The following is an 18,267-nucleotide window of genomic DNA, read 5'->3' on the forward strand; positions in this document are numbered from 1 at the left end:
GAATTATCTTTGAATAAATGAATTTCATTATTGTGTGTAAAAAATTGCAAATTCTCTTTCTTCTTCATTACTAATTTAAAATGTAGAAAAAGTGAGTTCAGACAAACCTAAAGTAAGCCGTCCAGTTTTTTGAAATACTGAAAAGAAAATTTTAAAATAAACAAATGAAAATAAATTATGAGATTGTTTTATGAAAATAAATTATGATTAACTTAGTTCTCTTCTAATAAAATTTTTTTGTATTTTAATATTTTGACGTATTTTTTTTCTTCCAACAATTGAAACTTCATGACTTACTATAGGTTTGCCTGAATACTTTTTCTTTCTTTTCAATTAGTAATGAAGGATACAGATTTTGGTATGGCGTCCTCTTAATAAGTTCTCGACATATAGAGCAAACGCAAAAAGTATAATTAATATTAAGGGATCCAAACTATTTGGACTATATTTCCTAGATTGCGACTAACTTTCTATATTTTGGGGCTCAGAAATCCGAATCCGTCGAGAGAAAAAAATGTTTATTCAAAGATCTGTTATTGTAACTTAAAATATCGTCTGCTTTGATTAATTAGCATATTTGAGGTCACCCCTTTGAGAAATTAAAATTGAGTTTTAGAACGTGAAGATCTGATCATTAGATCAAAAATTAATTAGGGTGTTTTTTTTTACATAAACTTAAAAAAAAAAATACCCTAATGCACTTTTCAAATCAAAATTAAAAGAATCAAATTCATTTAAAATACGTTTTTATAATAGCTATTTTCAACTTTATAATCTTTACAGTTTTTATTTCAAGGAAAAACATAATTTGGCTTATTTTTAATTTATGCATTCCATAAATAGACCACATTTAGTTCTGGGGCTGCAAATTCAACTGTGGAACATTAAATCTATTTTTAAATTATCAATGATAAAACTTAATTTCTTGTTTTTAATATTTTCAAAGGAGAGTAGTCTTTTATTGGCTCACAACCGTAAAAAATTGGGAACCGCTGTGCCAGATAATTTGATACAGCACCCCCCAGAAGTTGTCATAGATCTAGGGACATAGGCTGAATTAAATGCTATATTCTTCTTTTTTTTTTAATCAATGTGTAAAGTTGATTGTCACCACACTTTTTAAACAAATTAATTTATATACATGATAAAACCAATGTCTCATGCAAAAAAATTAAAAATTATTTTCTTAAATATTTCAGAAAATTAAAAAAATTCTTAATATCAAAAACACGAAATTAGTAATAAAATTACTAGGTACTAAAATAAAAAATTTTGCAAAATGCTTTAAACACTTAATACACAACTCTAGCAGAGTTTATTATTTTGGATTTTATTGCATAAAAACTCATTGAAGTGTTTTCATGATTTATTTAAATTTGTGACAGTTAAAAGGCAATGAAATTATCTTTTGGTTAATAAGTTTTATGATGTGTATGTAGGATATTAAAACTTAAAAGCAATTATTTAAAATCTTTCTAGTGACTTAACCATAACTTTTTGTCAGCTTGTTGAAGCTAGAGTATATAATATTGCACTAATTAATATTTAATTTAAGTTTATCATTTTAGAGGAATATAACTACAATTACAGTTTTTTTGGAGTGCATTTTAAAAGACAAATACCATTAAAAATTAAACACATAAAAAATGAAATAAACATTTCATTAAATAACATCATTTATTAACTTCTTTAATAGTGGCAACTAATTTTTTTAAAAAAAAAGAATGAAAAATTACATATAGAATTTTTTATAATTCATGTAAGATCCTCATCAAATAAGATTCTTTTAGCTGTGCCACCTATGTCACTATCTTGAAATTTTCGTTTTTGAACGTCCCCTACAATTTCTTCCGTTGTGACAGTATTTCCAGTTGGCATGGGTAGTTGTGGAGATGGCGTTGGGGCTGGAGGATTGCTAAAGTATGGCATTTTGAGTGCTTCTGAACAGGTACATCGCTTCAATGGATTTAAAGCCAGCATCTTAGAAAGAACGACTATTAAATCATCACTAGCAGCAGTAAATATATCTCGAAAAGGAATTGGCGGGCTAGGTTTGAATTCAACAAAATGCGGCAGTGACGAGACATGAGGCCAATCTTCTTCATTCGGAGAGCCCATTACTTTGAAAATTTGGCTCAATTGATCAAGATCAGTTTCTCCAGGTAGAAAGGGAACTCTCAAAAGAAGTTCAGCGAGAATACAACCAACTGCCCAAATATCTGGCCCAGTTGAGTAAATACGGGCCCCAAATATTAACTCAGGAGCTCTGTACCAACGTGTTACAACCTGATGAGAATATATTTTATTAGGAGATCCATAATTTTTGGCCAAACCGAAATCACCTAATTTTAGAACACCTTCACTATTAATTAATAGATTATTTGGTTTTAGATCTCTGTGTAAAATCCAATTTGAATGTAAATATTCAAGACCTTGAAGTGTCATGATCATATAAGCTTTGATATGGCTTGGAGTAAGAATTATCATAGAATCCTTTATTACTATTTCCAAGTCAGTGTCCATAAAGTCAAACACTAATGAAATATTTGATTTACTACCAATGATGTTAAGTAAACCAATCACATTGGGATGTTTCAAATCTCGTAGGAATTTTATTTCTCGTATTGCAGTTCTGTTAACTCCATCTTTTGCTTCAGCTTTGCTTCCAACTTTAATCTTTTTAATTGCCACTATTTCCCCATTTACTAAATCTCTAGCCTTATAGACAGTTGCAAACTGGCCTTCACCTAAAAATGAGAGCTTCTCATATCGCTTAGCTTTGCCTTCCATTTTTTCTGAATCAGATCTAAAAAGATATGTTAAAAAATGTTTATAGATAGAACAATTTGAAATTAATAATATAAAAATGTATAAACGCATAACCATATGAGGATAATTAAAAACTTTATCAGCAAATTACAACAATTTTGCATATGAAAGTAACAGTTAAACTTTGTGGTTGTAATTTTGGACATCCAATTGTAAGCTAATTTCTTAAGAATTACAAGAGAAAAAATTTCATTTTAGTATATAATTCAGTGTGAAGCAATTTTCTAATGGAAACTATTAGTACTCTAAAATCAAGATGTTTTTTTTTTAAATAAAATTTGTATGGGTAAGTAAATTTAAAAAAAAAATTGCTATTATTTACAGAACTTACAAAAGTATCAAGACTAGCAACACAAATAAAAATTACTAGCAACACAAATAAAAATTACATTTTAATCTAGTAATTTTTACTAACATTTCAAACAATTAGCCACTCTAAAATCAATGTTTTTTTCCCCAGGAATATATAAAGTGATAAAGTAAAATTAATATAGTATTTTTTTTCTAACTTGAACTTAGATTGTTGAGTAATGCATTGCATGCATCCAAACAATTATTAAAAATTCAATTAAATTAAATAAAAATTATAAAATCCACAGGCCTGGTAGCAGAAACTTACCAGAGTAGCAATTAGGTGCTGCAGATTATTTTTTATTTCAAATTTGGGAAGAAGGGGGAGGAATGGCTGAAAAGTGGCAGTGAGGAAGTTAGAAAAAATTTCAGACCAAAGAAAGAGAATAATTTTTCTACAGTCCTAAATGAAAAAATAAGAGAACATTTTTTGCTTTCAAATCTGATGCAAAAAAGGCTGCTGTAAGAGTTGCAATTTGAGATTATTCTTTTTGAATATACTAAGTATTTCTGAACAGCCCAAAAACTTTTATACTAATTTGAAATTAAGATAGTGGTCAGCAGATATTTAGTTAATTAGAAATGTTTTTCAAAATCATTATTTTAACTAATTAGAATTTAATAAATTGAACAAAAAATGTTAGTATTTTTTGAATTTTCCCCCACTTGTTTTCAGACTGTATCAAGATTTTTTTTCTCTTTTTTCAAAGCGTAATTGTATAAAATTCTAACTGAAGTAATATACATTTTTTAACATTAACTTTTTTGTGCAAAATTTTTATATTAACCTTACAAATTTTTGCTACAATAGGCGCAATTATTACAATAGATAATCTTCAATTGACTGTTTTGTTGAAATTGCAGGTAAATTTGAATTTACCACAATTGTACATAATATTAATTCAAAGTGAATTTTGCTACCAGTACCATGGGTTAGACGGAGAGAAGGTTAATTAGATGTTATAAAATGATTTTCTGACTAAATTTTTTTCTTTAAAAAAAATATTTAAATAAAATAAGTATTAAGAGAGCGTATTTACCTCTAGTCAAGGTTTTAACTATTCATCAGGCTGCAGAAAAAAAAATTCCTGTATATTTATGACACTCAAGACTTTTAGTGAGAGTATCTAACCTAAAAGAAGAAAAAGTTTAAAAATTATTTTTGAATCATAATTTAAATTTAATACTATAAATGTCACAATACATGCATTACTTATAGAATATTAAATAAGTGGAAATAAATCAGAAGCAAATAAATTATGTTTATTAAATATTAAGTTCTATTAAATATTAGTTTCTATTAACTTAAAATAACTTAAGTAATTTATTACTGAATGTAAGAAAGAAATATTTACAATTCGGTATTTCCCATTGTCATTAGTTTATTGTACTATTGATAATTATTATTAAAAAAAATGCATAGTGCAAAAAGCAAGATTGCCATAAAATTTTTAATTTCTCACATGCTACTAAATACACTATCAAAATTTTATTATAAGAATTTTGTGCATATTTTAAGCAGGTTATCAGAATATTAATGCAATAAACAAATTTAGATTTTTTTTATAAATAAATGTGATCACACTGCAATAAAATAACACCAGAAATGTTTAAAAAAATAAAAGTTCAACATAAAAATAGATTTTGATATTTAATTTCTCAAGCAAAATATTTCATGCAATTAACTGTTGCAATTTAGCCAAATCTTGCACCTAAAACTTTTTTTATAGTAATAATTTGACAAATTTCTATGCAGCAGTCAGGTGGTTGAGCGAATGCGCAGCAACTGGCTCTGGGTTCAAACCCCACTTAAGGCATGGATGTTTCCCTCTGTTGTGTGATATGAGAATGTGGCCCACTCTATGAATGGGTTATCTGAAGCAGATTAATGTTGCTCTTCTCCATGACTTAGGTTCACAGGTGCTTACCAGTAATGATCGAGTGAGCAACACTTCCTGCATTTTTCTGAGGCTAAGAACATTAGTGCCTGCATTAAGAAAAAAAATAGGCAAAATTCTTTAAGCAGAAATAAATATTTCTTTAGCCAAACCTAATGTTATAAAATCAACAAGTGTCTAAAATCAACAATACTCCCAGACATATAAACAAGGCCAAGCAAATTTTTTGTTTTTCAGAATTTTGTCTTTTATGTTGCTAGCCTTGTCTTTTGTGTTCAAAGTTACTAACCTTGTAAGTAACTTTAGTTCTGATACAATAACAGATGAAATGGCTAACACTTGAGCTGACCTCCACATTTCCACTTCATATCAATGGGATGAAAAAGCTTCCTTTTAATATGTATATATTGTATTATATATTAATTATACTTTCATTAGGACTCAAAATCTCAAATTTGCCCTTTACTTAAAATATATAGATAACAGGATGAGCTTTTTAGTACGATCGCCCATAACAAACCTTTCTTTATAATAACTCTCCTGTTCGATTTTCCATACATGCAATATTATTTAAGCGCCCATTAGAATGTCTGCATTGAATCATTCGTTCCACAGAAGCCACCTAAAGTTAACCATATTTCTTAGAAAATTAATTTATAAATTAGTGTCAGAGATTTTTGTGTTTCCAAAAGAAAAGGCTTCAATTGACAATTAGTCACTTGACTTAAAGTTTCAAAGAAATGATTAAAATCACCATTACTTTTGATGACACCGCACGTGAAAGATCTTGAATTCCCTTTGCATGAAGGAAGGATAACAAGATCCCTTAGTTCTCATTGTAGATGGTCTTGATGTATTGTTAAAAATATAATAAATGAAATGAAAGTTGTACGATTGTGTGCAAAAATTTTATGGCAGGCTTCAATAGTTTTTAGAGATATGACGAAATGCGCAAAAAGTAAAATTACTATTATGGAGACCTAACTTTCAATTATCAAAACTATTGGAACTATATATTTTAGATTAGGACTACCCCCATAATTTGGGGTTCAGAATGTAAATTTGTTGAAAAAAAAAAACAACTTAAAGTTAAAGCGTATTTAAGGATCGACTCTAAAAATTCAAGTCATACTACTTGGAAAAATGATTAAAAAAATGTTAGAATTGTTCTTTTTCTTTTCTTCTCTGCATACTGTGCTAGTTCTTATGCTCTTTATTACATAGTGAAATCAAAATGTATTGTTCAGGTTCTGCAGAATGCATTTTTTTTTTAAATAAAAGTTTTTTAAAGGTCTTTTTATTCTGTGTTTCAACACTGAGAAAGGTTTATTATTATAGAACCAAAACTGTATAATATTTCATTCAATGAAGCATTATTGTGATTTTTCATATTGTTTAGCATCATTAACAAAATGTGCAATGCTTCCGAACTGATGAGACATACTGAATATTACATTCGATGATTGAAAAGGTCACATTCTATAAATTGGTTATGTATTCAACAGAATGCCTTGTAGTCACATTTTCTTTTTCTTCAGCGATACAGGCAGTCACAAGCCAAGCCTGTCCCCATAAGCCACCTCGACCTGACTCTTTCTGGAGCAATAGATAACCATCGGTTGATTCCGAGATCTCTCTCAACAGATTCAACACACCTGGTATGAGGGCTTTATCTTTTTCGTGTACCTTCTATTTTTGAAAAAGTCACTAATTTTATTCAGTTATATCTAAAAAGGTGTCCTAATCATCGAATCTGGCACCTTTGACAAGATCTGGTTCTTTAAATTTATTGAAAATTTCATAATTATATTGCATTCTACAGGCATCATTTTGCTTAACTGCACCAAAGATCTTCCGGAGTATTTTTCTCACAAAAATCAGCAACTTATTTTTTTTTTTTTTTCAGTTTTATTTATGGCCAGCACTTGCTGTCATACAAAACAGTTGGTCAAATAAAGGTTATGAACGAGCTAATTTTTGTATCAACATTGATAAACTCTGACTTGGAACTGGTTTCCCAACACATAAAAACATTTGTTAGCCATAAGTAACCTATTGTTAACTTCAAGTTTTATATTATTCGCATTACTGATAACAATTCCAGGGTATTTAAACTGCTTTACACATTTGAAAGTAAAATTATTAATTTTTAAAGAAGACAGGTCATACTATATCAGTAACATACATATGGGTATAATATATTAAATATTAAGACTAAAGAAAATAGATTACAATGCATATCTTTTCAGGTGTCTGTCTAGGTTTTTTTGAGAGGTACCTATTTTGTGAAAATTTAGACATAATTTGTGAAATTTAAAAATTATATTAAAAAATCAACACAAAAATATGGTAAAATTAGAAAATATTTTCAAAAATATTTAAATACTTTTCGAAAATATGTTAAAAGTATTTTGTGAAACTACCTCAAGTTTTTCCTAAAATTGAATTTGTGAAATTACAGTTTTTCTTAAAATTGAATTTGTAAAAGTATCGTTAACAGTAGTAAATTTGCTTTGGACAGACCCCTGCTTTTGCAAGTACAAAATTTAACTATGATACCCTATTTTGGTTGCCCTACAGGAAGTCATTTTCTTTTTAAAGGATACCAACAATTTGTTCTAAAATTTCTATTTACTTCATTTCTTTAAATTCAAATACAGTGCACTCCCGATTATCCGGGTTAATCACCGGGACAGGGAGCACGGAGAATCGAAAAACACGGATAATCCGAAAACTCTTTTAATTAGAGAAAAAATATCAGTACAAAAAATATAAAAATTACTGACATTTGCATGCTGTATAACATCCAACTAGGAATTTTCCTTTTAAAAAATTGTGTAATGCGTCTTCGTCATATGTTTTACGAACCGCAGTAATGTCACCGTAATCAAATCCTCCCATATAATCTAGTAAAATTTCCACAGACCAGCAGAAATAGAAATTGTATTTCCCTCATTTACTACATCTTCTGCATCAGTTACTATCATCACTATTTGATTTAACAACATAAGGATGTCTTCATCTGTCAAATACTGGAAGTCAGGCTCACATGCATCACTTTGAAATTTCTTCAAAATTTTCTTCGTCAAGAATTTCGAAACCTCAGATTTCTTTTGCTTGTTCGAGAATACTGTTATCATATTTTTCTTGAACATCTGAAGAAGATTGCTCATCAAGCGATATTATCTTTCTCCAAGATCGTGATAAAGTAGACAATTTTACCTTTGACCATGCTGCTGATATTCGATATACTTCAATCCACTAACGAATATTGCTTCCAAAAATTCGGTAGTGTTATAACTTCATGAATAAAATCTTTTTTAATCTTTAATATGTTTCTTTATATTTTTTGTGTGACTCCGGAATGAGCATGGATAATCGAGAGTGTACTGTATTCAATTTCACAGTAAAAAAATAGCATAAAGAAACTATTTAGGTGTTTAATTCTTAACCATCTTTAGAGCAGCAATCTTTTTACAAACTTCGAGTAAGTTGCCTCCCAGCAGCAAAACAGAGTAGTATTAAAACTTTTCCTTTCAAAAGCCAATTATTTTATAATAAATTAAACCCCTTTGAATAACTGTCTATCATACAATTTCTTGTGCTTATCAGTTAAAATTTGTAATTTTATATAAATTTATATGTTATTGAGGGAAAAAAATAAAGTTAATTTAATAATGATTTTTTAAATTGAAGAAATTCTCCACTCAGTAGTGATTTTCACAACTCTTGAAAAAAAAAAAAGTACATATGAAACATAGATGTCACTTCATAAGATCTTTATACATAAAAACCCTCACTTGGATAAAGAAACAAAATAACACTATTCTTTTGAAATATCTGCTAGTAACTTTTGACACCCTTAACCTTGATGAATCTAAAAATAACTTGCTGGAATGGGGAGCAATAAGATTTCTTTGCTTCCTGTTTTTATCAAATCCTTTTTTTATTGTTCTTAGAATTGATTAAGAAGTAGGGGGAAAAAATTATAGATCAGCTGCAAATAACAAAATTGGTAGTTAAGTAAAACTTTTGGTAGTTAAGTAAAAGTTTCTTTTAAGCTGATTATAACAAAAATTCTAAAAAACCATAATTTTTATTACCCAACCACAAGGATGCAAACTTGATCTAAAAAACTGCAATAATTATGGATAAATCGTAATGTTTGGCACTTCTATACAACAGAAATTATACCGAAGATACAATGGTGTAATTATTATTGTGAGACACGTGGTAAGTTTGTTTAGCATTTTGATTAAAGAAAATCCTATATTTATCTATACAAATAATATATTTTATTTCTGCAGATATTATTTTTTAAGAGAGTAAATTAAGCAAAGGTCAATAAGTCAATAAAAATCGAAAAAAAGGCAGCATTTTTTTAAAAATTCTTTCCAAAAATTAAACTGTTTCTAAACCCTGCTTATAACCCACACAACCAAGAAAACGAAATCTAGAATTACAAAGACTTTTATTTAATAATGCTCACATTCAAGCAGTATATAAATGATAATAAATACATCCTACTAACTGATAATTGACAGATAAACATATAAGCTTTTAAGAGTCACTTTAAAGCACACAAATAATTTGTTTAACAACACAAGATAACACAGAATGTCAACAGAAATATGAAAGTATAGCAATATTAAAACAAAGTTACAAGACAATACATATGAAAAAGCCAGGAGATTTATGTCATATAAATCATTAAAATATAATGAATCTCCAAGTCTCTTATCTAAATATACCAGAAATAAGAAATGTTACAAAATAACTAAGACAAACTATTCTTTCTGATTATAAAGGTGGAAAATTTCTAACTATATACACATTTCTGTTCAAGATAATTGTATCGCAAATTATGTTTTAAACATAATGAATGTTATCACAGGAGAGTGAACAGTCGCAAATTAAAGAGGTAAATTTGCGGACTAATTAACATAAATATTATAATGCAATTTTTTTTTATCTGCACATTATTTACGAAGTATAAAATAAAATCTTTGTTTGACTGTAGCATTTTTGTAAACATAAATTAATTCAGGAATAGTAACCTTCTGTTACTGAAATATATATAATACAAGGGCACCGATGTAAGTTGACCTATTACAACACTCTTATGGTCTTTTTATACAAGAGGACAAATTAATCAGGGATAATTGTGACACAAACTGTAAAACCCTGAAAATTTTAAGTGTAAAAACTCTATAAGATATCAATTCATCTATTCATAGTTAATACAATTATTTTATAATTAAATTACTTATCAATAAAGAATATCCCACTTTTATAGTATCTAATTTAAGAAAAAATGTAGTTCTTACATGAATCATGATATTGGATTTTAAGAACGCTTAAATACAAATAAGCGCATTATTGGAGTTTTGAATCGTGTAAATACGAATCGCGATGCACATGATTTTTAGATCCAGTGAATAGGAAAAGCGACGTCGGATTTTAAACCTGCTTGAATATGAATCACAATGTTTGATTTTTAAATCCTCATGACTGCAATTCACAATGAATAACTTTTAAATTAGTTAAATAGGAAAGTCAATGTTAGATATTAAAATCGCGTGAATATGAATTGCGATGTTTGATTTTTAAATCACATGACTGCGATTTACAATGAATAACTTTTAAATTAGTTAAATACGAAAATCGATGTTAGATATTAAAATCTCGTGAATATGAATCTCGATATTAGAAGATTCTGGTGTAAATTCAATCATTAAAATCAAAAATTATAATTGAGGAAGAGTTACGTGTTTGAAAACATCTCGTTAACGCGATTCAGCGAAGATTTCAAAATTGTAGAACTTAATTCTTACTCTTAACTTTAAAACTGTGGCGAAAATTTGGTTGTATTATAAGTTTTGATTAGTGGAAGTCCGCAAAACAATGGCCTTGAGATGCGCACAATTCTACGAAAAAATCACATGCCTTGCTACTGGTATCTAGACATGGAGGGATGTAACGAAAAACCCGAATTACAATCGCCCCTGCTTAATAAAGGAGAAAAAAAAACAGCTAAACAAATATTTACATATTGGCAGTTCAAAATTTGTTATTGTACATATTACCTACTTAAAACACAGAAAAGTTACCTTTCTATAGATGACATTCAACTTTAAATGAAAAATCAATAAATCCACCAAACAAATCTACATCTACACATTTTCCAACAAATATTTCACATCTTTTAAAAACTAATAAAATTTTTAGGATTTGTTTGAGATCTGTTAACAATTTGTTAGGATTGTAATTAGTTATGAGAAAAAATTTCCCGTAAAATAATTCATAAAATTAAACACAAACATCATTTAAAATTGAGCCTGGATTACCAAAATGATATCGTAAATTGAACTACGTAGAATATGATTGCCTTGAATACATAAGAATACTTTAAACGCAAATCTAGGACTATGAAAGAACAAAATCTAAAAATTAAAAGTATTATTATTGTTTTTTCACAAGTTACATTTGGCCTAATAACAAATGGTAGCTTTATTCTCCTGCAGCTAGTTATTTTATATTCAATAAAAATTTGAATTACCTTTATATATTTTGTTCAATCCTTAGTTTGGAGCCATGATGGCTCAGGGGACAAAGCGTTCGCCTTCGAATGAGGGGAACCGGGTTCGAATCTCGGCAATGGCTGGTTGATACGAAATCTGTGCATGCTGCTTCACAATGCTGACAGAAAATATCCTAATAGGTAAACGGATCATGGGTTAGAGCCCTTACCGTCAGGCTAACAGTGGGAGGTTTTCCTCTATATGTAAGGCAAATGCTGATTAGTTTCATCAAAAGTTCGCCACAAAAGGCAAATTTCTCCAATACTTGATTCAGGAGTTCCCTTGTTTTATCTTTTGGATTGGGTTCAAAATTACAAGGCTACTGAATTGAACATTAGTAGTTGTAAACCCAAAATATTGGGTCAGCTATTCAATGACGGTTATAAAATGAAATTTTTTTTTGACTTTAACTTTTGAAACTCTGGGACATTTATTCGAAAAATAAAGAAAAAATAAACTAATACAGTTACTTTTTGTACTTTAAAAAACAAATAGATAAATAAAACAAACAATTTAATCAAATAATTTGATTAACCAAAAATTATTTTAAAAATGCAGAAAAGCCACCATGACAAATGGTAAAATTTTTTAGATCAAACAGGAACAATGTTAATAAGGATTCTTAAAGCTTATGAGACACATACCTTCACATAATTAAAAATTTTAATAGATTAAAATTCTTAAAACTCAAATTTAGTATAAATATATGCAGCTTAATACATTATTATTATAAAATTTGATCAAATATAAATAAATATTGGTACATTATTCAAAAAAAAAAAAAAAAAGATTTTGCACTGCAGCCATTAGTAACTTAAATTGTAGGTGCATGATTATTTAAATAATTAGGAAAAAGAATTCCATTTTTAATGCTATGTGGCTACTTTGAAGGCATTACAAATTCTACAGCTAAAATGCTGGCCCCTCCTTAATATAAATATTACATAAAATATTATGTAAACCTTGTACAGTTTTATGCATATTTAAATCCTTATGAATATGGTTGTAAAGAAATACAAAATACTGGATTTTAAAAAGGATGAAATTTTGACAAATTTGTGAGCTTCTCATCAATTAAATCGAGAAAATTGCTTGTTTCTCACATCATGTCATTTCTCTTTAGAATTGCAATTTTGTCTAAATAAATCTAATTTTGATAAAACTAATCCCCATTAGTTGAAATAGTATCGAAACTAAAAAAAAAAATGTTTCTTCATTAAAGCAAAACATTTCTTTAAGAAGTTATCGGCCAAAAGAAATCATTGAATTGAAAAATTACTTTTACAAATGAATGAGAGAAAAACATAACATAACTAAAATTTTCTAAATTCTTTATTTTTCTTTTAAAATATTAATGCGTAATAGCAATTTTTTTTGTTGCAAAATATACCACATGCTAATTTTAAAGCAAAAAGCTAATTTTATGATCCGATAAACATGTAAACTATGAACTGTATGATTCAAAAAGTCTGTGCAAACTTTTTAACAATCTGGTTCATAGTTTAAACTGTATAATTAATGCTTGTTTACATTATAAAGACAGTAGCAATTCAGAACACTCTCAATTGAATTAAGAGTTAAATTTGCACATTTATTCTGCTTGTGCAAGAAGATAAAATGATTATTCAGAATCAGATTGTTCTGCATTCTGAGCTTTTCTTAATGATGAAAAAATTAAACTATGATCTGGAAGCATGCCATGCTCCAACAAGTAATTCTCTATATCTGAAGTCACAAATTCATCACCCAATTCATCTGTCACACGAATAAAATTACCCATAAGACCCCCATTTTTATAAATTAATATTGCAGGCACACCTCTACGCTCAAAATGTCTACTCAGTCCTGCTACAGTAACCTCTACACAACAAAACTTCACCTCTGGATATTCAGCAGCAAGTTCATGAAAACATTCATACATCAGCTTGCAACTTTTATCACCGTTATTGTATATATAGATGACAACAGTGGTAGTTTTATCAGCACGATCAACAGCATCCAGATACTCTTCACCAGTTTTGATTTCAAAAACAGATCCATACTTTGACTGCCCACCGTGCTGTTCCATCATCTGTAACATGTGCATTTGTTTGAATTCTTCCAAGATTTTATCATCTAAAAGCTCTCGTAGTTCAGCATCCACATCTTCATGTTGTTGTTTTTCATTTTCTTCATCTTTAGCAGATTGGCAAGTTAATGACATTTTTTTCATAAGAGCTAATTTTTCTTGCTCTTGTTCTTCTCGGCGTTCTGTTTCCAACTGTTTATATCTTTGCCAATCTTTAATGACACCTTTTGGACCGGTGTTTGTTGATGAACCCTCCCATTTGTCAAGGTTCTGAGAAGGAATGAATTTAGGTTGTGGTTCTTTAGCGTGCGATAAATCGTCGGAATCATCATCATTACCTTCATCTTCACTGCTACTGCAATAGTAGTGTGTTTTCTCACCCAATAATTTATCATCCAGAGTTGTCATGCTTTAAGAGAAAAAGCTTGTTTGAGAATATTTACCTACCCAAATTTACTTTTGCCGAAATAAAGAGGTACAAAAAACCCAATAAATACTAACCTTTCACGATTTAAGTAATTGTGACAATAATTTCTCCAGCAGAATCAAATGTTTTGCAATACGAAAGAAAACAACAATACAAACACAGAAAAATTGGATTCAGTACTTCCGAGATTTTTTGGGGGGGTTTTAGTTCAAAATCATGTTCTTAAAATTCGGAATGAACTGTTTGGAGTCTTAAAAGACATTTATGTTAAAATTCAAAAAAATGAAAACTGAAAAAACTCTTTTTGAGCAGATTTAAAAGTGTTAAAATTCGAGTCGATAAAAAGCCCTGGCCACCAGAATAAGTAAAAATCGATAAAAAGTGCTAATCGATTAAAATTTAGCAATTTTAATATTAAATGCATAAATGGATATCATTCTGTTTGCTAAAAATCATAAAAATTATATTGTTATCGAAAATAATAATACATTATGAAACAGAAGCATTATTCGACAAAATAAAATTTCTTAGATCGCATCAGCTAAACTCTACTGTTTAACTCGCCACCGTGTTTATTTTTTCAGCTTGCTACATTTTGTTTACATTACGTGGTTTATATAAAAATGTATTTTAATTCCTCTTTTTCTTAGTCTTGTTATTGATTAAATCATTCCCAGTTAGTAAACCAACATTTTTGTTGTTTCTTATTTAATTTATTTTTCGCCTATGATCGCTCGAGCTATCTCACCATTATTATTTGACAGATGTACTTGACTACCGGCTCGAATTTTTGAAATTACGTACTTTATTCTAAATCTCTTTAATAATTTAATCGCTGATATATTTATGGCATATACTTTTTTATTGAACTTTTGTTTATAACTTCATATTTTGATTCTAAACTGAATTATGCATTATGTTATATTATAAATGTGTAAATCTTTATGATTTTTAACTCATTATTTTTACCCTTTTGTTTTTACTGTTTTCTCAAACTGGTATTATTGATATATGTTATTATTTTTGCTATTTTAGGTGTAAAAATGTCTGTCATAAATCTGTTTTTGAAACACTAAGTTTAAGAAGAATTCTCTTATGGGAGAGCTACAGTCATTTTCTTCATCGAATAGTAAGTCCTAATTTATCTGAATGAACTTATGCAATGTTTAATGACCTTCAGTTTATCGATATTAAACATTAGCTTAATGTATAGTCGGTTTTTTGTAGTTATTCTAATATAAAAATTTTCAACACTTAATAAAATCATTTCTCAAAATCGGCAGTTGTCTTAGTAAAAAAAGATTAAAAGTAAAGTCTTCTAAGTAAAAAAAGATTATTTTAAGGTTAGGGTATTCAGTACAGTTTTTCCTAGTTCTCAATATAGATTGGTCTACCACACAACAATAGAGCCTCTGATGAAAATTTACAATTTGGTGCCCTTGTTATTTTGGTAATTTTTTTTTGTTCTTGCAAAAACAAAAGAGGTGAGATTGATTAGTGTGATAAGAATTTAGATTTTCTAATGATAAGAAATCAAGAAAGAAATAGGGCAGTTCGGTAGGAAATAAGATGTAGTGTATGATTTTTCCCCCCCAAATTCAATTGATGTATTCTATGTTATTTTTTAGTAGTACATAGAAAATTAAACTGAAAGAATTTTTTTGTAATTTTTGGTGTGTAAACAGTCTAGAAAATAAAATTTTTCTTCCCTTTGCTTAAAATTTATGAATTTCAATGCCGATTTGTAAATATCAATTCATATAGTAGCAGGGTTCGTTGATTTAAATCAACTTGATTTAAGTCATGATTTAAATCAAATAATTTTTTTAAAAAAATCATTGATTTGAATCAACTGATTTTTTTAAATATATATATTGATTTTAAAAGTTAAAAATTAGTGTTTTAAATTATTGATACTTTTATTATTTTCTTTTCTTAATTTTAGAATATATTTTAAATAAATTGCTGTGATAATTAATTTTAGTTAACCAAATTACTTTCTTTCTTGGTGTGTGTTAAATTCCAACACATTTGAAATTACATTTTTAAAAATCTTTTGACTCTTGAGATTGAAAGTACAGATTAAAGTACACATTTAATGCTCTCTTAATATAGACTTGCATAGCTGTAGAAAGTAAAATTCTACCTTTTGATTGAAACAGCATGGAATTAAAATCTACATCATTTTTTATTGGTGGAAAATGTATATTTCTAAATCTTGAGGTTATGTTAAAAAGAAATTACCCTAATATGCCAAAAATAGAAGAAAAAAAAAGGCTAATGAATTCAGATATTTTTTCCTGATATAGTGTCATTCTTCCCTTTCAAAGTCTATTTGAAGCAGTAGAGTTATTAACTGGTAACTGGTATTTTTTTTTCTCATTATATGTTTACAGTATCTTTGACATTATCAGATTTTCTATAACGAAATTTTGTGAAAAAAAATTCAGATCAGTGCATAGATTTTTTAAAGAAATTTTTTAGCTGATCTATTTTGATATAGAATTAAATATGAATATTTTAATATAAAAATATATAGATTATATATTTATTTATTTTTTGATGAATGACTACATTTATAAACACAATCTGTTACATTTATTTTGTCATATTAAAAATCAAGAGAAATAAAACACAATTTTAAATTAAAATTATGGTTTGCTAATTGAAACTTTAATTTAATAGTTAAAGAGTCTGTCCAAGCCAAATTTGCTACTGCTTACCTTAACAAATTCAACTTTAGGAAAAATGATAGTTTCACAAAATACTTTTTTTTAAAAATTTTATTTTTTGTGTTTCGCAAGAAACGAATAAATCCATATTTTTGTGCTGATTTTTTAATAGTATTTTTAATTTTCACAAATTATGTCTAAATTTTTACAAAATAAATACCTCTCAGAAAAACCTAGATAGAAAAACCTTCATTAAATTCTCTATTTCATCTAGTCTTCAAATTTCAATTATGCATTTGTTTCAAAATGGTTGCTATGCATTCAAAGCTATGTATAATAATGAAAAATTATATTAGTAAGTTAGAGCTTCTAAAATATTGTTTTAATATTAATTTAATTTTGATTAAACATTTATTAAGTATTTTTAATCATAAATTAAAGTTCTTACAATGCGTTTGAATAAAAATCAAAAAAATCTGATTTAAATCAAAAAAATCCGATTTAAATAAAAAAAAGTCACGAACGCTGTATAGTAGGAATGTTTATTTTGTTAAAGTATTATTTTTATAAAAGTAGAAAAAAAATTTTTTTTAGATAATATTAAAAAAATTATAAAAAAAAATATATACTGCTGTGGTAAAAAAAGGCTCAATTTAGGATGCAAAGAGAATTAGCAGGTCAAATTGACAGGGGTCTATCCAGGCCACATTTACTACCGTTTTGTGGTACTTTCACAAATTCAACTTTAGAAAAAAAGGTACTTTCACAAAATACTTTTTCTTAAAATTTAATTTTTGTATTCCGTAAGAAACAATAAATCCATATTCTTACCATATTTTTGTGTTGATTTTTTATTATGAATTTTAATTTTCACAAATTATGTCCAAATTTTCACAAAATAGGTACCTCTTAGAAAAACCTAGACAGACCCCTGTTTAAGGAATCTTTTTCTTCTTCTTTTTTGTGTGTGTCAGGTTTCAGAGAAGAAAATTTTTTCCTTATCTTTCATTAAGAAGAATAGGGATACCATAGAGGGAATAGGGGAAGTGGGCGGGAACATCTTCGATGTCCTATTAATCCTAGTTTTCATTTTTTCTCATGATGTGTGGGAGAGGAGGTTGTGTTGATATACTCAGACATAGGGATAGACACAGGGTCGACCCGTGTATGGAGAAGAGGCGGGATCTATAGTGAGCAGTAAGGAAGATAGGAAGGAATAAGGGAATAGTCCATATCACCTATATTATATATTCTTCTTCTATATCATCACTCCCTCCTTCCCCTCAAGGGAAGGAGTCACCTCATCTCTCCTCCTTTCCTCAAGGGAAGGAGGAGAGCCGAGATAACTAACTCTTCCCTGTGGTGCAGGAGGGAGGGACGCATCACTAGCTATATATTAGAATGACGTCACCTATGACATCATAGATATTAGAGCTAGTTA

General features: G+C 28.2%; 3 protein-coding genes across 9 annotated transcripts in view; 1 reads left to right on the forward strand and 2 right to left on the reverse strand.

Moving 5' to 3' along the window:
- Positions 1 to 1,658: 1,658 nt before the first annotated feature.
- On the reverse strand, positions 1,659 to 14,364 carry Cdk7 (Cyclin-dependent kinase 7). Of its 2 annotated transcripts, XM_016048059.4 has the most exons (3): positions 14,229 to 14,364; positions 4,221 to 4,312; positions 1,659 to 2,806 (listed from the first exon to the last, which is right to left on the reverse strand). In XM_016048059.4, the coding sequence occupies exon 3, from the start codon at positions 2,788 to 2,790 to the stop codon at positions 1,756 to 1,758; it is 1,035 nt and encodes a 344-aa protein (XP_015903545.1). In that variant the 5' UTR covers positions 2,791 to 2,806; positions 4,221 to 4,312; positions 14,229 to 14,364; the 3' UTR covers positions 1,659 to 1,755. The 2 variants fall into 2 exon arrangements, with proteins under 2 accessions (XP_015903545.1, XP_015903546.1); XM_016048060.3 differs by lacking the exon at positions 4,221 to 4,312 and having other exon boundaries at positions 14,229 to 14,359.
- Positions 9,533 to 14,369, reverse strand: LOC147811026 (phosducin-like protein 1). Of its 2 annotated transcripts, none has more exons than XM_087161264.1 (2): positions 14,229 to 14,369; positions 9,533 to 14,136 (listed from the first exon to the last, which is right to left on the reverse strand). In XM_087161264.1, exon 2 carries the CDS (start codon positions 14,133 to 14,135, stop codon positions 13,281 to 13,283), a length of 855 nt encoding a protein of 284 aa, XP_087017390.1. In that variant the 5' UTR covers position 14,136; positions 14,229 to 14,369; the 3' UTR covers positions 9,533 to 13,280. The 2 variants fall into 2 exon arrangements, with proteins under 2 accessions (XP_087017390.1, XP_087017391.1); XM_087161265.1 differs by having other exon boundaries at positions 12,747 to 14,151; positions 14,229 to 14,363.
- A 319-nt stretch (positions 14,370 to 14,688) lies between these two features.
- LOC107436366 (uncharacterized) overlaps positions 14,689 to 18,267 on the forward strand; it is a 31,814-nt gene continuing 28,235 nt past the window's right edge. The window contains exons 1-2 of one of the 5 annotated variants that reach the window (XM_016048057.4): positions 14,689 to 14,830; positions 15,190 to 15,283. In XM_016048057.4, coding sequence (XP_015903543.1) covers positions 15,250 to 15,283 — 34 coding nt within the window. In that variant the 5' untranslated portion in view covers positions 14,689 to 14,830; positions 15,190 to 15,249. Of the gene's footprint in view, positions 14,955 to 15,189; positions 15,284 to 18,267 lie in introns of all 5 variants that reach the window. The other 4 variants (XM_016048058.4, XM_071182395.2, XM_043055819.3 and 1 more) reach the window with 4 other exon arrangements.

Source organism: Parasteatoda tepidariorum, chromosome 4 (genome assembly GCF_982258835.1).
Source record: "Parasteatoda tepidariorum strain Cologne lab strain chromosome 4, Ptep-v5.0, whole genome shotgun sequence".
In the NCBI taxonomy this organism is placed as follows: domain Eukaryota; kingdom Metazoa; phylum Arthropoda; class Arachnida; order Araneae; family Theridiidae; genus Parasteatoda; species Parasteatoda tepidariorum.